The following is a 22,417-nucleotide window of genomic DNA, read 5'->3' on the forward strand; positions in this document are numbered from 1 at the left end:
TTTTTTTTATAATATTTTGAATATTTTTGAAAGGATGAGTTGGTAAATCAAACAAACGTTTTGATTGGTTGTATAGTGTTTTGATATTATATAGTCTGTGATTGGTGGATTCTGGAGGTGTGTACGTGTCACGGCACGCAAGCTTGACAACTAGTAGCACGACAACCTCAATATGGCCGCCAGTATGAACGATCGAAATATCCTCTGTCTTTTTGATGTCGATGGCACCGTTACACCTTCCAGATTGGTAACATATACTCTTATCGCCTTTAGTAGGTTATTGTCTCTCTTATTCGCATGTTTCCTTTTTTCTGAAGGTTATACAACCCGAAATGAGGGAATTAATGGCGGAACTTCGCAAGAAGGTCAAAATCGGCCTTGTTGGGGGGTCAGATCAGTGCAAAGTTGAGGAGCAAATGGGTGGCGAAGACGGTAAGTATCCTATTAAAATGCTGAATACTTTTGTGAGTTCCCCTCATCGGTTCAAAATATTAATTAAGAATGGCTACCTACAGGACTCGGCGACTACATTTGTTTGCTTAGGAAGAATACAATCGAATTCACTTTATATTTGTATAAAAAAATTACATTTAATTCTACATTTCCTTGAGCTCTGAACTGTTACTTATATTTTTATTTGATATCTATCTTCGTTGTCGAAAGCGATTCCTTTTTTATATGAAAGCCTCGAAATAATCAGATTTCTAAAATACCCGAGCAACTAATTTTTCAAAGAACGTGTGTTGTATGAACTTTTGATCCTTTCTGCTCATATTCAACACTTGAAAACTTGTGAATGTCAATTCGTCTGTTTGGCGGCACGGATACCGAATCGCACACAACAGCATGATATACGGCAAGGATATGTATTAATCCTTAAACTTTACGCCTGTTATTTTTGAATTTTGAATAAATTCTTACTAAGTCATTGACACGCAGGCAGTTATCATAATCCCCCTGCTGAAAAACGCTTTTAATATGCATGTTTAATATTGTAGATTTATCTAACAAATCTTTGAGCTTGTAAAATATTAAGAAATCCACAATAATCTTAAAAAATATATGTACAGAATGGATTTTTTTAAAACTAAGGAATATTTTTGTACACAAAGACCTCTATTGGGCTTTTCGGGCTTTTCATTATAATTTTTGCTTGAAAGTGACTATACAAAGGCAAATGTGTCCCTAACAAGAATTAAGTTGTATCACATTTTTCAAAAAATACCTTTTCATTTGTTTCCAGTAACAAAGCTCTATGACTATTTCTTCCCTGAAAATGGGCTTGTTGCTTACAAAGATGGAAAACTATTAGCAATCCAGGTACAGTAATAAATGAATAAACAAAGACTATGTAGTCATTTTTTTTTATGAATTTAGGCTTCAATATATGCTTAAGGGACCACACTCATTATACATGTATAATTTTTGACAGTTCAACAGTGTTAAAGGGCAATCCGGTACCTAAACTCTCCTAATGCCACTTGGTCTACCTGTTGTCTACATAGCCGTGTTGGAGAGCTCAGGAACTGGACTACCACTGGCTCAAATAAAGACAAGAATAAAACCAATGACAAATATACAGAATGGAGTTCATTCTTAGCACTTTTCTTCTTACTTTTCAGAATATAAAGAAATTTTTGGGAGAGGATAGTATACAGGAGTTAATTGATTTCTGTCTTAGTTATATGTCAAACATCAAGATTCCAAAGAAAAGGTAATGACAAGGACAAGAACAGAGAAGTTTTCAAATATTCAGTACTTATGGAAAATTCCCATTTCAATTTTAGTTATTTTAAGCTACTCACATTTGAAGTTATAGAAGATGAGCTTAGAACATAAAATTTAGACTAAAATACTGTATATAAAATGGACTTCAAAGGTACCATAATCTTAACCTGCTATTGTTTGGGATCTGTTTGCAGAGGAACATTCATTGAGTTTCGTCATGGTCTAATTAATGTCTCGCCTATCGGGAGGAACTGTACGCAAGAAGAGAGAATAGAATTCTTCGAGTATGATAAGGTAAGTAATTATACACAACAACTTTTGTACTGTATGTCTTACACTTTCACTATGACAGATAAAATACAGGGTATGGCATAAGCAGTATTTTAGTTTGACTTAGACTTGGCCCCTCCCTGTGGTACATAAATCCATAGAGGTCCAGAGGACCCAGTGCCCTCTAACCCACCCGCCCCTGCCTCTCATTGTCCCACCTTAGGAATGAAATTTTGAAAAAAAATGTATGGGAGATGTACACTCCTCCACATTCTTTGTATATTGGTGACTCTCCCTTTGAAAAATCCTTGATCTGCCTATACCCACTGGATAAACTATTGATCCCTATACAGAGGTTTGTGAGTTAAACAGCTAGACAAGACAAACTACGGGGCTCTATACATGTATTGGTATACAATTATCAATTCTTATTGTTTAGAAAATATGTAGTTGTAGCCCTCTCACCCTGACTTTTGTTTTCTTATTTTGTCACGTTTTTCAAGGTCCACAACGTGAGAGGCAAGTTTGTTGAGGCTTTAAAGGAGAAGTTCCCCCACCTGGGTCTACAGTACAGCATTGGGGGCCAGATCAGCTTTGACGTCTTTCCCAAGGGATGGGACAAGACGTTCTGTCTAAGACATGTAGAAGCAGAGGGATTCAAGGAGATTCACTTCTTTGGAGATAAATGCTATGAGGTGTGTAATAGGAGATGACTGCCATGTACTGTAGCTAGCTGAAGGGTGCATGTACACCTGTCATCAGCCAACAAGTTTGTGGTGTGACAAGACATCCTATCTAAGACATATCGGTAGGCAGGGGGATTTAAAGCAGCATTGTCACCAGTTTACCTCCACAGGGCCTATAGAGACCTCAACCAACGAAGGATGAAAGAATCTATTAAGATCTGCAATATTTGACAGGCAACCAGCTCTAAAGTATCAGTCACATCCTCAAATAAACTTCCAATAGACACACTTGTTTGATTGTTACATATGTAATCAACCGGTGACATTGCCGCTTTAAAGAAATTAACTTTTTTGGGGGTGGGGATGCAATCACTATCTCAGTACTCCTCTAAGTGTTTCATTATGCAATGCAGGCATGTAGGATTAGCATCCAGGATTTGCTTAAAGTTTGCGCAGTCATAGATATCGTATTTATAAAGAGTATAGTATTTGATGATCCTTTGGTTTGACCAGAGGTTTGCATGCCTTTTTGCACTCCCTAGCTCCTTCCTGGGATGGCCAATAATGGAACCATGTTACAATTCATTAATACACTCAATTCTATCAAGAGTTCTAAGTACTTATTTCTTGTTGTTATCCCTTAAGGGCGGAAATGACTGGGAGATCTACCAGGACTCGAGGACTATTGGCCACAAAGTCACATGTCCAGAGGACACAATGAAACTTCTACGAGAGCTCTTCTTTTGATATTATCTGGCATTAACCACACGCCGTAATATAAAGCTTCTTGTAGAAAATATAGAATAGCTTGAAGTATCTGGGTGACTGTCTGTGAAAACTTCGCTCCAATTTCTGTACACACATTTTTGTACAATTAAAGATTTCTAAAATCTTTTTCGGTCAAAATGTACCCCTTTTAAGTTATTAACACAAAAAAAATCTTTCACAATTTATTATTTTATTAAGGGTTAAAATCATAAACTCTGAAAACATCAAGAAATTTATTGTACTTTTACGAGTAGGGCTATCATCAAAGGTGGATAATTAAACCGGACATCTAAAATCATGAGCAAGCATAAGCAAAGAGTTAACTTCCTATGGATTACATACTTTCTGTCTGGTTCTGTTCCTCATCCAAGTCCAAATTTCTCATTTTGCGTTATGTTACTCAGAGAGGGTACTTTTTTTTTATCTGTTTCACATCTTTCTTTGTAAAGATTGTAAATACATTGTCTTCATCGACTTTGTAAAATAAAATAACTACCATGTTATCAATATTGTGTTGGGTTGCTCTCCACTGACGCACTGGCTGGGCCCATAACCTGTTCCACATGGGAAAATGTCATTCCTACAAAGTGTTCATGAGAAAGTCACTATTTCCATACCTCGAGCAACACAATAAGCTCTTAAGTTCATCTCTGAATCTCGTACTATGAAGACTGTAAACGAATGGGTTCATGGTAGAGTTAACTCCTACTAAGATCACACTAATCACGTACGGGATATCGAAATAGATGTATATATCCGGTCTGTACTGTGATAGCATGTAGAGTATAAGGTTTGGTAGCCAACATATGAAGTATAAAACGGTAACTGCCAGCACCATACGGGTCGCTTTCTTCCGCTTGCGGGTAATAGCAATACGCGACGCATCTGTCGCGCGGACTTTAGCCTTCCACAGCGCGCGTATAGTGAGCGGGTAAACGACTGCCATGATTCCTATCGGAATGGCGCCGAAAATAAAAAACGCGCCCACGGTGTATAGCTTTCCCATTGTCTCACTGCTCCATTTTTCTGGACAGCGGAAGTCTATGCCTTTCTGTTCGTACTCGAGGACGATGAAGAGGGGGAGATTGAAGACAACGGCGTACACCCATGACCCTACGATGATAGCGGTCACGTGGTTCGTTGTGAAAAAATGACGGTGCGGTCGAGATATTGCGTAATACCTTTCGATTGCTATGGCAACCAGTGTGAACGCTGACGCCGCACCACCTAGTGAAAAATATATTAGAGTTTAATAATAATAAGGTGATGTCTTGTTCGCACAATCAACCTGCTGCTTGAAATACTACAAAGTGCTTCGAATACACTACGAAGTCAAGCGAGTCAAGCTGAAGGGGGTGGGGAGGACAATAAAAGAAAAACCATCATTAGGAAATAGGAGAAAGAATGAAATTTGAATATTGAGGAAATGCCTATACCCTTTGGGCACCCACCCCCCCCCCCCCCCTCCCCCTTGTAGCTGCGCGCCTAATAATGCATAATTGTTAAAAGATGGCGTCCATAATACACATCATCTGGGGGAAATAGCGAGAATGAGGGGCAAAATCAGACCTCTTTATTCATGGACCTGACCAAAAACCTGGCCATAACACCTATAGGACTAAGCTAGCTACTCCCTCGGCTTGGGTTATAACTTACCCGTCCAAATAAAATTTCCGCCAGTGATCATCTTACAAAGCCAGTCCCCAGCCCTCCCCCCAGGGTGAGTGAAGGTGAACCGGAAGACGTACTGCGGAGTCATGAATAACGCGACTATGACGTCAGAGACGGCCAGGTTGATAAGCAAGTAGTTCATGGCTGTTTTCATCTGGCGATGTTTGAGTACGATCCAGCATACAAGGGAGTTGCTGACTACATTCACCGCCGCCAGAATACTGAAGATAACAACAAGTGCGATATCCAGGGGGGTCAAACGACTTGGAAGGGGGGTGGGGTCCACTGTGACATTGCCGTCCATCCTCGTATATAATAGCCCTGGAGAATCGAGACGTCAAAGCTGATTGATAGCTGGATCGAGTAAAAAATGTGTGCGCAAACAACAGTTTTTGATGCATGCGTATGTACCTTGATGGTACCTGTGTTTGTATATTTATGTATAGGGTGGGGTGGGTGTCTGTGCCGGGTTATGGAGGGGTTGGGGCAAGAGAAAGGACTTACCTTTTGTCAATTATTTGTTCACAATGCTATTAGCTGTACAAGCTTCACTTTCGAGAGATTATTTGTGTTAAGGAAGTATGCAGGGCTGCTGCTTTAGAGGGGATAAAAAAGAAATAAAAAATGTATGCCAATTACCATCTTTTCTATAATTGATCGTGCTTAAATTATAGGGTTTTTTCCTGTATGCCCTAGTGTGAGTAAGTAATGCTTTCGAATGCATTTTGGCTGCCTTGTTTCACAATGTATGACGTCACTCTCGCGGGGTCAAGTGGAAAACAAAACAACTCTGCTTCCTTTTATTTGTTCACCACAGCAACTTGCAGAAACGTATTTTCACACACACAAAATCCACAAAATTAAAGAATTATTACAGTTCAATGATAGTGAACTGAATGATACCAGAAAATGTAAATGTGTGCAGATTTCGAAGCCATATCGATATCATAGAAACATAAACGTTCGAAAGCGTAGCGGGTCCGGGACTATCTCTGTAGCTTTGTGTTAGAACAAATTCATACCTTTTATCGATGTAAGGAGAAGATTTCCCGCTTTCAACTAAAGAATACCCCTTTTCTTTTGTAAGTTACGGAGTCAGCAGTCACCATCGTGTGCTGTGTATCAACTCACGATACACTCGGACGCGGTTCATCGACAATCCTTCATCTTTAAAACAGGATTAAGGTCTAAAGAAAGAAATCTATTTACCACTATCTGTAGAATCGAAAGCTTTGCTCAAGGCGGATAAAATTGTCACAATAAATTGTCTTACTTCGACAGGCAATTATAAGGCATGTAGTATAAATCCTCATGTACGAGCTAGTCTCTGATTGGCGCACAACTGACCTTTCACCTTTACAATAAATAACTGAGGCACGAAACAGAAGAAAAGTGTAGGAGGGGAGAGCGATATTTTGGAATCCATAGGTTTGCACGATTTTTAACCCAGGCCCTTACACAGTGGGTGCAGGGGGTGCGAACGCAGCCCCCCCCCCCCCCCCCACAACGGCCGAAGGTCCACTTTTGGTTCCCAATGGACGTGTTTGTATTACCGGTGGGCTTCCATACTCCCCTCCCCCCAAAAAAAGAAGGTAGGTGGCGGCGGGTCACACCCCACCCCCCTAAATCGGGTCCCTAGCTTGGCCGATTGTTATGACCTCGTCCCTTAGCTAAATCACTCTGGTATGTAGCCAAATCCGACAATAAACGTCCCGTGGAGATATTGCAAAGGCATACAAAAAAACCCTTTTTGTTCTTTCGGGGATGGTCAGATTTTTATCAGAGAACTCAGTCCTTCCCCCCCACGAGAAAATTAGGTCCACTTTTTCGGATTTCGCACCCCCCCTCCCCCCAAGAAAAATTCTGGGTACGGGTCTGTAAACCTTTTTGTGAACTTTAGAAGCACACTAGCATACACACATTGGCACCAGTCGGGCCAAGACGGGACGCTAGCACAGTCTATTACCCGTGCAGTTCGGCAACCATGGACAGCTGTTTCGTCCTTATTAGGACTCGTCAGCATGGCATAGCCGATTTGCCTCAGTTAAACTTCATCGGCAAAAAAACTGCAGGGCGACTTCGACTCGAACGAAGTGCTTTAAACCACAGCTCAGATGCATGTGGGATCTAGAGCTGCGACCGGGCTAGCGTGATGCCAATTGTGCGGATCACGCATGCGACCTTTGCTAGTCTAAAACTCCGTCGGATAGCCAAACTATCCTTGCGAGTATGTATACATAAATGTGAACTTTAGAAGCACACTAGCATACACACATTGGCACCAGTCGGGCCAAGACGGGACGCTAGCACAGTCTATTACCCGTGCAGTTCGGCAACCATGGACAGCTGTTTCGTCCTTATTAGGACTCGTCAGCATGGCATAGCCGGTTTGCCTCAGTTAAACTTCATCGGCAAAAAAACTGCAGGGCGACTTCGACTCGAACGAAGTGCTTTAAACCACAGCTCAGATCCATGTGGGAAACAGCTGTCCATGGTTGCCGGACTGCACGGGTAATAGCCAATGTGTGTATGCTAGTGTGCTTCTAAAGTTCACATTTATGTATACATACTCGCAAGGATAGTTTGGCTATCCGACGGAGTTTTAGACTAGCAAAGGTCGCATGCGTGATCCGCACAATTGGCATCACGCTAGCCCGGTCGCAGCTCTAGATCCCACATGGATCTGAGCTGTGGTTTAAAGCACTTCGTGGATTTATACAAAACAATTAGAGTACTCGTTTTTTTTTTTCTATTAGTCAAATAGTAGACTATTTATTGACTCATCAGCTCATAGAAAACTCGAACTCGTAGTCTAAATGTTAAATAGATGCACAGATAAGGCCACAGCGTGACATGAACAAAAAAAGTACACAACACACAACAAGACGCAGGCGAGTTAAGTGACTCTTTGTTTACAAGACAATTTCGCCCCCTACCATCGTAACCAATACCACCCAATCCGGCGACATTTCATCTAACAACCGACGTCAATACGCCCAGCCTACCATCACCAATGACACCCTACGTCACCTCTTTCCTACACACCTAATGCCCACTTATCACTACCCCAGTCCGACCCGATGTTGCCAACATACCCCCAACAAGATGCAACCCCACACTACCAGGCCCGTACCCAAGGGGGTGCAGGGGGTGCGAACGCACCCCCCCCCCCCCCCCATAACGGCCGAAGGTCCACTTTCGGTTCTCAATAGACGTGCTATTTGTAGACAAAACAATAAAGTATACGCTAGATTAGTCTGGTATGTAACCAACACCGACAATAAACATCCTGTGGCAATACTGCGAAGGCGTAAAAAATCCTTTTATGCTTTTTTTCGGGGTGTTCAGAAAAAAATATGTCCACCCCCCCCCCCCCCCCCCCCCAAGAAAAATCCTGGGTACGGGCCTGACTACCAACCGACGCTACCTAATATCCACCGGGAAAACGCTGTGGACAGACCGGGCGACTATTCGTGTTCTACCGGGTTTGCATATTATATAGGAGTACTAAAAAGCAAGAAATGTTTGGAAAATAGGCTGGAAGTGGTGAGGTTGTGACTCTGCTGATTTTTACGGTAGCTTCCCCCCCCCCTGCCTAGAATAACCAAATAACTATAACAAATAAACACCAAAGCGTAATGAAAAAGTCCGGGGAAAAACAATACGTTTTATTCAATCACTTGATCTATATTCTAAAAGGAATCGCGGTATTTTTAAGCATGCATCGATTTCCTTTTTTTTTTTTTCTTTTTAAAATGTCAATTTTTAAATATTTTGATATCACAGTGTGCAATTGCAGTGTGGTACCGGAGCGTTACTTTTTTAAATGGCTAGCGCAGAACTGAGCCTTTTCTCTTCAAAATGGCGCGCGCTCGTTATAAGATTTAACCCTTGTATTTGCTCGATTTCTATACTTTTTGGATTCCTGCAAGTATAAGATAACACCTTTAAAAAAAAAAGTCGACAACAACGCAGATTTATGATTTTTAGAACGATATTTTGGCACGCCAATACCTGCCTTCTTCAGGTTATATATTGGCCTGCCGAAATAGCGTTCTAAAAAACATAAATCTGCGTTGTTGTCTACTTTTTCTTTTAAAGGTTTTATTAATTAATCAACTGTCGACTCAGACCACAAGGTCCGACGCACACCAGCAAATAGAGGCTGTCCGGTTGTTTTTTCTACGTTTTTATAAGATAACAGCAGTGTATTTCTTCGGAAAATGTTCGACAACCGTCCGATAAGGCTCAAATTATGTACATTTCGCCGGGCAGTTTATCTCGATTCCTCCCTGACTACCGGCATCACGTGGGTAGAAATCCGACCACTTCACCAGGTCCCCCTCCACCTGAGAGGATGAAAACGAGGCTATGCGGGCAATCTCGTGCTTGCTCAGTACACGTTACCACATATTCACCCCAAACAAGATGCCCCGAAACCCTTGTTTTGGATCGTAGCCTCCGTTATAAGTATCCTGGTCTTGTCCCAGCACGAAGTAACCGCTTAACAGTGCGTAGCCGGGAGCAAGTGCTGTTCCTTGGAAAGTTTCGCTGCCATTTAGAAAGATCTTCCAGTCACCGGTCGCACGAGTCCAGGTAAAACCAAAGTGATGCCAATTGCCATTTCTCAGATCATTGGAGTCGACATCTCTAATAAAAAAGGGAGACAAAATTGAGGTGTTTTGCCATTCGCCGAGTAGTGTCATGTTTTGTTATGGCCGCGCGCGACCAGGGGAGCAGGGGAGGGGCCCAAACAACGCCTACCGTAAAAATATCGTTTTCACAAGCGTAGAAGACGACTCGTAACGCCTAACAGGATTGGCTAGATTATCTCATTGTTCTATCGAATTTTCGTTCTTCGTCTGTGGTACACCAATCCATGGTGAAATCTTCTGATAACCTCTACATGACCCATTTCAGGGCACGTGTGCCCCCATTAAGAGGAAATAACAATAACAATAACAATAACAATAACAATAACAATAACAATAACAATAACAATAACAATAACAATAACAATAACAATAACAATAACAATAACAATAACAATAACAATAACAATAACAATAACAATAACAATAACAATAACAATAACAATAACAATAACAATAACAATAACAATAACAATAACAATAATCGTATTAATATAATGATAACGATAACGATAATGATAATGCAAGTCAGCTCAGTTAAGTTTTGTAAAGCCATGTTCAAACAACAGCCATGTAGTCCTATAAAAAGCTCTCTGACCGAGTGCGCGGGACGTATGGGAACTTTTTTTTGGCCCAAGAGCGAAGTGAGAAAACATGCTCTTGTTTACACTGCAAGCTCTACCCTTCAATGCCAGTACTGCCTGAAGGGGACTTGTAGATGTTACTTAACACTTACATGGCTATGCTTTTAACGCGCACCCTTATGGTACCACTGCCGAGCCGCATGAAGAAAGCACCGTCCAGGTATTGAGTGTTGACGCTGAAAATGGTCTGTATAGAAGAGGAGGGAGCCATACTGGTTTTAAACCAAGCGGAAGCCGTGAAAGAGCTGTCAATTTCAATGACTTGGGCATTGTATGTCAGCATATCGTAATGTGATCCATGGGGAAAATGTGCAGCGAAGTTTCCTGAAAGTTAACAAAATGGGAACATATTGAAATTCCTCTTTTCTCATATATATTCACATGTAGACTTGAATTTATCGGAAGTTTATCATATTTTTGCTTGCCGCAAAAGCTCTCTTCTCTTTGGGGATCGTCCGCCCCTTATTGAGGGAACGTTAAAAGCATCCCTTTAGCCTCCATTTCTTTAAGATAAAAATCACCTACTATAATAAATGTTACTGTACATTCCCGCTCTTTATAACATCCCTTCTCTCTACAATACCCCCCTATACGCCCCCCAGCTCCCTTCCTAAACACGCACGCACGCACGCTCACGCACACACACGCACGCACACGCATACGCATACGCATGCACACACGCACGCACCACGCACACGCACGCACACACATACACGCACACACCCACGCACACGCAGCACATACACACGCACACACACACACACACACACACATACGCACCGATGGTGGTTTACGAGGACCATGACCTGAGACCGGCTTAGGAGGACCGGTCAGAAATGTACGTAAAATAGGTTATTACTACGTAATTCAAAACTATATATACTGAAAGTATATAAATAGACTGATTTATGGTGTTTAAAGGCGTTTTAATTTCAGTGATGATACACACTTCGGTTTACGAGGACCGGATAGAACAAACCGTACGTGGTTTACGAGGACCGGGTAAAAACAAGCCTTACGTGGTTTACGAGGACCGGGTAAAACTAAGCACACATGGTTTACATGGTCCACGTTGAGCTAGCGCATATCTTTTAAGATATGTCATATGTGATATATTTATTTAGCGTTAGAGAGATCACCATGTTGAGGTCGAGAGTTCTCTGATTTCTGACCGTGGTTGCCTGTCAGCACATCATTTGGGTTAATTTAGCAATACGTCTCTTCAGTAAAATAATTAAAAATGAATACACTTTTGCGCTATGCGGGATTGCTATTTTTTTTTAATAAAACCCTGGCAGCTACAGTAAAAACCTACAATGATTTGACTTTTTTTATTTTTGTGTTTTCACTCACGGGAACCCTGCGTCTATTTTTCGCGCGTTTTGCTCTTGCAACTCGCGGCCATCAGCCAACACGATGGTTTGGCAAATGTTTTGCCTTTTTTTTCGTCGTGAAAACCAAGAAAGATCGACACACTATAATATAAAGATGTACAAACGATGGACAGAAGGATAAACAATGGAATTTGAAAGAAAGTAAGTAAAGTAAGACTCGTAAGACTTCACTTATTAATATTAGCACAGGCGAACCAGGATAAGAATGAGTCCCTCGTGATCCTTCGGGAAAATAATATAATTTGAAGTTGTGTCTTGACTGTTCTTCTTAAAGCTAGTTTAATTACTATATTAGCTTTTTTTGTTGTTTTTAAGGGGAATTGTGGCGCAGAAAGGGGTTTAGTCCTTCGAGAGAAAACTTCCCCAAACAAAGGAAGAAATAGCTTGTTGTGAGAATTGTCTGTGCAGCCGCTGCCGGTGGAATTTTGCCGAAAGCTTTGTTATTTTCGCGGTGAACTCGCTCGAAGCTGGGCTAGGTGAAATTAAGTTACTTGCCTTTGTCTCTCTTCCTCTCCCTTTGTTAGGGGAAGTTTTCTTTCGAGGGACTAAACCCCGTAATTTAGTAATTAAATTAGCTTTATTGACGAAACAGTCAAGACACAACTTCAAATTATTATTTTCCCGAAGTATCACGAGGGACTGATTGTTATTCTGGTTCGCCTTTGATATTAGCTTTTTGTCGGAGCAATGAAAATTCCTTGTGTTGACATTTTTCCAGCACACAAGTATACAGCAAGTAATTACTTAACCCATTGACTCCTGGCTTTTTTGGAGCTGAATTTACAAAAAAACAGACTGAAAACAGATACCTCCCCCCCTATTCTGAGTTTTATACAGCCCGTCAAAGTCAAACACAGCTGCACCTAGTCAGCGGTATCCAAGCTTTCCAACAGTGCTTTGCGGTCCCCACTTTTAATCCCTCGTCGATGTGCTGAAGCCAGCACAAGTTGATGGTTGCTTGTATTTTTCATCAAAAATACAGCTATGAGCATATTAGGAGAGTGTCTCAGGACATCATGAAGTCTTTTGGGGCATAATTGAGTGCTTTGCTTATGGATATTTCAAGCAAAGGTGGATTCATGATGATTTTTTCTTGTTTGGCTTTGCCCGGATGAGAAAATAATTTTCTAATGAATCACCACAGCTCTCCTAAATGCTTTTCTGAAACCAAATTGATTCCAAAATTGTTTACACTGCGGGTCTCTATTATCTGGAATTGATTTGTTTGGCTTCGAGGTGAAAAGACTTCTAAAAAACCATCTGACTTTGGGGAGAGGAGTGTTGACTGGCCCTCCCCTGGATCTCCCAGAATGCTTTGCAATTCGTAAAGATATTTTCGTGGTTGTACAATCCTTCAAGGAATGGACATTGTGTTTTGAGGCCAAGGAAATGTACCTGGAGGATCAGAATAAAGGTATCTATTCGTGTCTTGAGCTGTGTTTGCTGATCTCTCTCCCTTGTGTGGTATTTTGAGCGTTTTATTGAGAGGGGTGATTCTGTTTTTCTCTCCTTGTTCGATTTGAGATTTGTCAAAGAACCTGTGCTATTATTTGGCTTAAGAGTAGATGCCAACACCTTGGTTGGATGCATATCTGCAAGACCATTTATCCCTTAGACTGATGCCTGAGTATCTTCATCTTGTTGTGTTTATTTTGAATTTATGAATTTTTTGGGTTGTGGGTACTTCCCAAAGCCGGTACAGGCCGGTTGAGGGGTCAATGTGTTAAGTACAGTTGAAGTTCTCGTAAGCGACCACCTTGGGAACTGAGAATTGTGGTCGTTAACGGAGTCTTTTACGAGAGCTTGAACAATAGGTGTTGGTCGCTTAAGAGAGCTTAATTAAAATGGAATCTAAAAATTATCCAGATGATAACAACGCTGTAATATTTTGGTTTATGGCTTGATTTTCCTTGCATTTATACAAATTCTAGAGGCAAAGAAATGTCAATCCCATGGTTAAAATCAAAGTTAGAAAATTGTAATTATGAAATTCTTTAATGGTTGCCTACTGGAAAGGCAGCTTTTGTGAAACATCACAACATTTCCACTTTATATGTGAATTCAGCATGCATTGGATATGATGTTTATCAGGTGTTGACTGATGTTGTAAAGAAAAAATTAATGTGGTCGCTTACGAGAGCTTAAAAATAAAAAAAATATCAGTTGGTGGTTTGAAATTTTGGTCGTTAACGGAGCTGGTCGCACCGATAAGTTGGTCGCTTACGAGAACTAAGAATTACAGAGTTTTTGTGACAATTCAATCGGTGATTTGTGATCATGGTCGTTATCGGAGCTGTGTACGAGAGCGTCAGCTGGGAGAGCTTCGACTGTACTTATAATTAGAAGTAAGCTTTCTTAAATATTAACAACTGATAAAGGATACCTTCCCACTAATTCAGCTATAAAAAGGATAGGAAATTTCTGGGGTATTTGTCCGCAAACCAATGTCTCTCTTGTTATAATAAATTAAGCCACACTATTATGGACTGCCATGACTTTCCATTGCATGACTACCATGACTTGCCATTGACTACCATGACTTGCCATTTGTCTACTATGGACTGCCATAGTTCAAATAGCAATTTGAGTTCTGTTTATAATCTTTTAGTTTTTTTTTTTTTAATTCACCAACTAGATGGACAAACTTAGGGTTATGACTTCATGATTACCCTCACATATGGCGGTTCCGTATCACTAATGTAAGTTGTAGCACCATGATATATAGTCACAAAGTAAAGTGCAATTGCTACACCAAGCATGCATGGATAGTCAATGACAAGTCATGCCAGTCCATGGTAGTCATGGTTGTCAATGGCAAGTTATGGTAGTTTTAATCATGGCAATCCATGGTAGCCAATGGTAAGTCATGGCAGCCCATGGCACTAAGACTGTTCTGGACTGCCACAACTTGCCATACACTACCATGACTTGCCATTGACTACCATGGACTGCCATAGTACTCAATGGCAGGTCATGGTTGTCCACTACTACAATCTTTTGTTTTCTTTTTAAACTTTCTTTGATTTGAATTCGCCAACTTAGCACCTTGGTAATAAGCTGAATCTGTTCATTTGTTGGGTACTACACATAATTATAAGTTTTATTTACTCATTCACCATCTATCATGAGAAAATAATTAGCCTCCATGATAAATTGAACATAAAAGCAGAAGTGGTGATTCATCCAATAAAACATTGACCAAAACTCTCGTGAATTTAAAATGTATAAACTATACACTTTTGAAGTCTTGAGGCCTAATTTTTTTAGAATTCACCAACAAGATGGACAAACTTATGGTTATGATTTCATGATTACCATCACATATAGCGGTTCCTTATAACTAATGTAAGTTGTAGCACCATGATATATGGTCACAAAGTAAAGTGCAATTGCTACACCAAGCATGCAAGGATAGTCAATGACAAGTCATGCCAGTCCATGGTAGTCATGGTTGTCAATGTCAAGTTATGGTAGTTAGTGGCAAGTTATTAGAGTCCATGTTAATCGTGGCAATCCATGGTAGCCAATGGTAAGTCATGGCAGCCCATGGCACAAAGACTGTTCTGGACTGCCACAACTTGCCATACACTACCATGACTTGCCATTGTCTACCATGGACTGCCATAGTATTCAATGGCAAGTCATGGTAGTCCACTACCATGACTTTCCATTGCATGACTAACATGATTTGCCATTGTCTGCCATGAGCTGTCATAGTATTCATAACTTGCCATTAAATACCATGGACTGTCATGATTTAAAGAACAATTTCACATCTGGAGATAAGTAGCCATTTGAGTTCTGTTTATAATCTTTTAGTATTTGCAGAGACAATATTTGTTTTCTTTTTAATCTCTATTTGATTTGAATTTGCCAACTTAGCACCTTGGTAATAAGCTGAATCTGTCCATTTTTGGGGTACTACACATAATTATAAGTTTTATTTACTCATTCACCATCTATCATGATAAAATAATTAGCTTCCATGATAAATTGAACATAAAAGCAGAAGTGGTGATTCATCCAATGAAACATTGACCAAAACTCTCATGACTTTTTGAGGAATAAATGATACTTTCATCGGCTTTGAGGCCTAATTTTTTTTTAGAATTCACTAACTAGATTGACAAACTTAGGGCTATGACGTCATGATTACCGTCACATAAGCGGTTCCGTATTACTAATGTAAGTTGTAGCACCATGATACTGTATATGGTCCAAAGTAAAGGGCAATTGCTACACCAAGCATGCATGGATAGTCAATGACAAGTCATGACAGTTCATGGTTGTCAATGGCAAGTTATGGTAGTTAGTTGCAAGTTATTAGAGTCCATGGTAATCATGGCAATCCATGGTAGCATGGTAAGTCATGGCAGCCCATGGCACTTAGACTGTTCCGGATTGCCACAACTTGCCATACACTACCATGACTTGCCATTGACTACCATGGACTGCCATATTACTCAATGGCAGGTCATGGCTATCCACTACCAGGGACTGTCATGACTTAAAGAATGATTTCACATCCAGAGATAAGTAGCAATTTGAGTTTTGTTTACAATCTTTTAGTATTTACCAAGACGATCTTTTGTTTTCTTTTTAAACTTTCTTTGATTTGAATTCGCCAACTTAGCACATTGGTAATAAGCTGATTCTGTTCATTTCTTGGGTACTACGCATAATTATAAGTTTTACCTACTCATTTACCATCTGTCATGAGAAAATAATTAGCCTCCATGATGAATTGAAGATAAAAGCAGAAGTGGTGATTCATCCAATAAAACATTGACCAAAACTCTCATGAATTTTGAATGTATAAACTATACACTTTCGAAGTCTTGAGGCCTAATTTTTTTAGAATTCACCAACAAGATGGACAAACTTAGGGTTATGACTTGATGATTACCATCACATATAGCCGATCTGTATCACTAATGTAAGTTGTAGCACCATGATATATAGTCACAAAGAAAAGGGCGATTGCTACACCAAGCATGCATGGATAGTAAATGACAAATCATGACAGTCCATGGTAGTCATAGGTTGTCAATGGCAAGTTATCGTAGTTAGTGGCAAGTAATTAGAGCCCATGGTAGCCAATGGTAAGTCATGGCAGCCCATGGCACTTAGACTGTTCCGGATTGCCACAACTTGCCATACACTACCATGACTTGCCATTGACTACCATGGACTGCCATATTACTCAATGGCAGGTCATGGAAGTCCACTACCATTGACTGTCATGACTTAAAGTCAGAATGATATCACATCCAGAGATAAATAGCAATTTAAGTTCTGTTTATAATCTTTATTTACCAAGACAATTTTTTTTTTTTAAACTTTCTTTGATTTGAATTCACCAACTTAGCACCTTGGTACCATGTACCAAGTACCATGGACTGCCATGTCTTGCCATTGAGTACAATGACTTGCTATTGTCTACCATGGACTGCCATGTCTTGCCATTGAGTACAATGACTTGCTATTGTCTACCATGGACTGCCATAGTACTCAATGTACTCAGTACCCATTTTTCTAAGCATTTCGCTACTCCATCTATCACTAATAGACCAATAGTAACTCAGCCAATCAGAATGCAGGATTTGTGATAGACCTTTGTTGGTGAATTAAAAAATACAAATATCAAGGGGCACCTTGATGTTTTCTTACAACACTGAAACTGAAAATGATAGTGTCACATATCCGTTTTTTCATGATTTTTTAATGTGAAATCAAAGTAAAATACAGATTTTGAACTTTTTTGTAGAAGAATATTTAGCTTGATAGTGATAGTTTTTCGTTACAGAATTTCCTAATAATAGCTCTTCCAACCTCCATCAGCTCCTAAATCTGATAAAACAGCAGAGAGTTCATATAATCATTTTCTATTATAGGTTCCATTTTAAAAAATATCAATGGATATCAATGGATAGCACTTATGGGTGTGGTCAACAGCAATTCTTACCCCTAAGGGGTAGTAAATCAGGTGTGGTTGAATCAATTTTTTAAACATTGCACTAAAATCACACATATTTTCAGTATTCCTTTTTATTGCGTTCCTCTTTACTGACTTTTAAGATTGCTGTCATCTAGTCTTAAAATCCTTTTGTGATTGGATAGGATGATCCATTGGCATGAGAGTGAGACCCCCTAAGGAATAGCAGAATCGAAAGATTCTTTGAACACCCTTTATAGGATGGCAATTGGTAGAATTTTATCTTAACCTAAAAGACAGGACAATCATCCTCTTCTACTTTTATAGAGTACCCCCCTCTCCCTTTGGGGTTTTGTCTTAAATGCTGTTCTCCAAATTTTTTCAGGTGAATCTCACTTACAAGATAGACTCCGAGAAAGCTACCAGCTTAGAAGCATGATGCTAGGGCAGGATTTATGTAAGGCGATTGTATTAATGCAGCTCAGCAAAAATTAACACAACCTGAGTAACAAACAGATAGATAATAATTTTACCAATGAAAATTTTCTAAAAAACTGAACCAGAATAATATAATAAACTTTGTTGGTAAAAATAGGTTTTCTTTTTTTTTTTTTTTTGCACACAAATATCATGCTTAATGTACCGTGAACCCCCTAATAATTTAATATGGGGTTCTAGTGTGTCTATGGTTCTCTACAAGGAGGTTCAGTGTTTCGGACCTTTCAGAAAAGGGTACATTTCAAAGACTATTAGCCGAAAAAGCAAAGAAGAAGGAGTTTCTAAAACTTTTCCGCTAATATTTGCAATATTTCTACTAGAAAAATTATTTATTCACCTTGGCAAATACAATATACACTAAACTAGCGTAATCTTCTGATATGCTTTTATATAGAATGTATAGTGTTTTAATGTATAGACTTAAATTCTGAAGAGAATAAAAAACACCCATTTTGCTGTATTTGCTTCAATTTTCTTGAACACATGATAGTACCTCCTTTAAAACCTAATGGAAGCCATTCCTGATAAAAAAAACAAAAAAATATGTATATACAACCTTTTTCAAAATTAGTCCATGAAGAGAATAAAAAACACCCATTGTGCTGTATTTGCTTCAATTTTCTTGAACACATGATAGTACCTCCTTTAACCTAATGGAAGCCATTCCTGATAAAAAACAAAAAAATATGTATATACAACCTTTTTCAAAATTATGTTTTATTATTAAAAAATACCATGAAACTCGTCAAATTTCTACTGAATATAGGAAAATGCGAAAAACGGAGAGTACCACACACGGATAATCTTGTACAACAGTAAAATGAGGACCACACCAGACACGTTATCTAAGCTACGGAGAGTAACACACACACGGATAATCTTGTACAACCGTAGTTACGAGGACCGCATCAGACGTTATCTAAGCTACGGAGAGTACCACACACGGATAATCTTGTACAACCGTAGTTACGAGGACCGCATCAGACGTTATCTAAGCTACGGAGAGTACCACACACACGGATAATCTTGTACAGCCGTAGTTACGAGGACCGCACCAGACACATTATCTAAGCTACGGAGAGTACCACAAACGGATAATCTTGAACAACCGTATTTATGAGGACCGCACCAGACACATTATCTAAGCTACGGAGAGTACCACACACGGATAATCTTGTACAACCGTAGTTACGAGGACCGCACCACACACGTTATCTAAGCTACGGAGAGTACCACACACACGGATAATCTTGTACAACCGTAGTTACGAGGACCGCAGACACGTTATCTAAGCTAGGGAGAGTACCACACACACGGATAATCTTGTACAACCGTAGTTACGAGGACCGCACCAGACACGTTATCTAAGCTACGGAGAGTACCACACACACACATAATCTTGTACAACCGTAGTTACGAGGACCGCACCACACACGTTATCTAAGCTACGGAGAGTACCACACACACGGATAATCTTGTACAACCGTAGTTACGAGGACCGCACCACACACGTTATCTAAGCTACGGAGAGTACCACACACACAGATAATCTTGTACAACCGTAGTTATGGGGACCGCACCAAATGCATTATCTAAGCTACGGAGAGTACCACACACACGGATAATCTTGTACAACCGTTGTTACGAGGACCGCACCACACACGTTATCTAAGCTACGGAGAGTACCACGCACACGGATAATCTGGTACAACCGTAGTTATGGGGACCACATAAGGGGGGTCGTGTCTGAAAAGGACCGGTAATTACCGGACCCGTTAGGTTACCGGGGGAGTTTTCGGGATACTTTTTCGGGTGCAAAAATGCGTTTCTTAACGCTGGTTGTTTACCGGCTCCCGATAAGGTAATTATATATAATTTTCAAAGTTAATGAATAGATTGGCTGAATAATGAATGAGTTTTAATAAGAAATCCTAGATTTCTCGATGTTTTTAGACAGCTGAGACACCAAAAATCGCGTTAAGCGTAGGCACTTTAAAAAAAAAAAGACTAAAAAACAAGTAATAAACCCTCATGTTGTAGCAAAACTTCCAATAACTTCGCAAAGTTGTTTACAATCTTTTAGGCGCACGGTGACAGCTACATGTCAAATCGAGGTGAAACCTGATTGGCCGATAAGTGATCGCATAAAATGGTGTTAGCCGTGATTGGTCCTTTTCTTACCTTGTTCTGTAAAAGCATTGGAAGGGTTTCTATTCCTCTCTGATGAAAATTTATTACAACTCGACACGACTTGAAAATGGCGAGATTTGATAGCAAAAAAAGCAACAAATTGATTATCTAAACTTAGCAAACTGAAGATGAGTAATTGATCTATGAATTCAGCTTTAAATATTAGGAAAAAACATCGATTTTTGGTACCATTTTTCGCATAAAAGATGCGATTCCCGGTACATTTACGGGAGCTCTTGTGCTCCTGTCAGTTAGCAGGATTTTGTTTTCGGTCCGAAGATAACAGGAATTGGAGAGCTTATCGGGGCGGGCTTACTAGGTGATTTTCTGAGTTTACCACACACCGATAATTTTGTACAACTGTAGTAATGAGGACCGCAACTGACACGTTATCCTAAGCTACGGAGACTACCACACACACATAATCTTGTACAACCGTAGTTACGAGGACCGCACCAGACACGTTATCTCAGCTACGGAGAGTACCATACACACGTATAATCTTGTACAACCGTATTTATGAGGACCGCAGACACGTTATCTAAGCTATCGAGAGTACCACACACGGAAAATCTTGTACAACTGTAGTTATGAGGACCGCATCAGACACGTTATCTAAGCTACGGAGAGTACCACACACACACATAATCTTGTACAACCGTAGTTACGAGGACCGCACCACACACGTTATCTAAGCTACGGAGAGTACCACACACACGGATAATCTTGTACAACCGTAGTTACGAGGACCGCACCACACACGTTATCTAAGCTACGGAGAGTACCACACACACAGATAATCTTGTACAACCGTAGTTATGGGGACCGCACCAAATGCATTATCTAAGCTACGGAGAGTACCACACACACGGATAATCTTGTACAACCGTTGTTACGAGGACCGCACCACACACGTTATCTAAGCTACGGAGAGTACCACGCACACGGATAATCTTGTACAACCGTAGTTATGGGGACCACATAAGGGGGGTCGTGTCTGAAAAGGACCGGTAATTACCGGACCCGTTAGGTTACCGGGGGAGTTTTCGGGATACTTTTTCGGGTGCAAAAATGCGTTTCTTAACGCTGGTTGTTTACCGGCTCCCGATAAGGTAATTATATATAATTTTCAAAGTTTATGAATAGATTGGCTGAATAATGAATGAGTTTTAATAAGAAATCCTAGATTTCTCGATGTTTTTAGACAGCTGAGACACCAAAAATCGCGTTAAGCGTAGGCACTTTAAAAAAAAAAAGACTAAAAAACAAGTAATAAACCCTCATGTTGTAGCAAAACTTCCAATAACTTCGCAAAGTTGTTTACAATCTTTTAGGCGCACGGTGACAGCTACATGTCAAATCGAGGTGAAACCTGATTGGCCGATAAGTGATCGCATAAAATGGTGTTAGCCGTGATTGGTCCTTTTCTTACCTTGTTCTGTAAAAGCATTGGAAGGGTTTCTATTCCTCTCTGATGAAAATTTACTACAACTCGACACGACTTGAAAATGGCGAGATTTGATAGCAAAAAAAGCAACAAATTGATTATCTAAACTTAGCAAACTGAAGATGAGTAATTGATCTATGAATTCAGCTTTAAATATTAGGAAAAAACATCGATTTTTGGTACCATTTTTCGCATAAAAGATGCGATTCCCGGTACATTTACGGGAGCTCTTGTGCTCCTGTCAGTTAGCAGGATTTTGTTTTCGGTCCGAAGATAACAGGAATTGGAGAGCTTATCGGGGCGGGCTTACTAGGTGATTTTCTGAGTTTACCACACACCGATAATTTTGTACAACTGTAGTAATGAGGACCGCAACTGACACGTTATCCTAAGCTACGGAGACTACCACACACACATAATCTTGTACAACCGTAGTTACGAGGACCGCACCAGACACGTTATCTCAGCTACGGAGAGTACCATACACACGTATAATCTTGTACAACCGTATTTATGAGGACCGCAGACACGTTA

The 22,417-nt window shown here is 40.1% G+C and overlaps 3 protein-coding genes and 1 long non-coding RNA gene across 5 annotated transcripts in view; 2 read left to right on the top strand and 2 right to left on the bottom strand.

The window, feature by feature from the left end:
• The first annotated feature begins 102 nt into the window (after nt 1–102).
• On the top strand, nt 103–3,959 carry LOC5520113 (phosphomannomutase 2). Its single transcript, XM_001639925.3, has 7 exons — nt 103–247; nt 318–432; nt 1,244–1,320; nt 1,623–1,714; nt 1,923–2,022; nt 2,502–2,693; nt 3,330–3,959. The coding sequence occupies exons 1-7, from the start codon at nt 173–175 to the stop codon at nt 3,429–3,431; spliced, it is 753 nt and encodes a 250-aa protein (XP_001639975.1). The 5' UTR covers nt 103–172; the 3' UTR covers nt 3,432–3,959.
• Nucleotides 3,842–6,468, bottom strand: LOC5520125 (neuropeptide FF receptor 2). Its single transcript, XM_001639997.3, has 3 exons — nt 6,146–6,468; nt 5,109–5,444; nt 3,842–4,679 (listed from the first exon to the last, which is right to left on the bottom strand). Exons 2-3 carry the CDS (start codon nt 5,425–5,427, stop codon nt 4,033–4,035), a joined length of 966 nt encoding a protein of 321 aa, XP_001640047.2. The 5' UTR covers nt 5,428–5,444; nt 6,146–6,468; the 3' UTR covers nt 3,842–4,032.
• A 2,848-nt stretch (nt 6,469–9,316) lies between these two features.
• The window catches only part of LOC5520115 (pentraxin fusion protein-like), a 34,985-nt gene continuing 21,884 nt past the window's right edge, over nt 9,317–22,417 (bottom strand). The window contains exons 3-4 of the mRNA XM_048720049.1: nt 10,512–10,743; nt 9,317–9,773 (exon numbers count right to left, since the gene is read on the bottom strand). Coding sequence (XP_048576006.1) covers nt 9,527–9,773; nt 10,512–10,743 — 479 coding nt within the window. The 3' untranslated portion in view covers nt 9,317–9,526. The remainder of the gene's footprint in view (nt 9,774–10,511; nt 10,744–22,417) is intronic.
• Nucleotides 11,193–18,706, top strand: LOC116618781. 2 transcript variants are annotated; one of them, XR_007305279.1, is made up of 3 exons: nt 11,193–11,954; nt 17,708–17,799; nt 18,134–18,706. It is a non-coding gene; the product is annotated as an uncharacterized LOC116618781 (long non-coding RNA). The 2 variants fall into 2 exon arrangements; XR_007305278.1 differs by lacking the exon at nt 17,708–17,799.

Source organism: Nematostella vectensis, chromosome 12 (genome assembly GCF_932526225.1).
Source record: "Nematostella vectensis chromosome 12, jaNemVect1.1, whole genome shotgun sequence".
NCBI classification, from domain to species: domain Eukaryota; kingdom Metazoa; phylum Cnidaria; class Anthozoa; order Actiniaria; family Edwardsiidae; genus Nematostella; species Nematostella vectensis.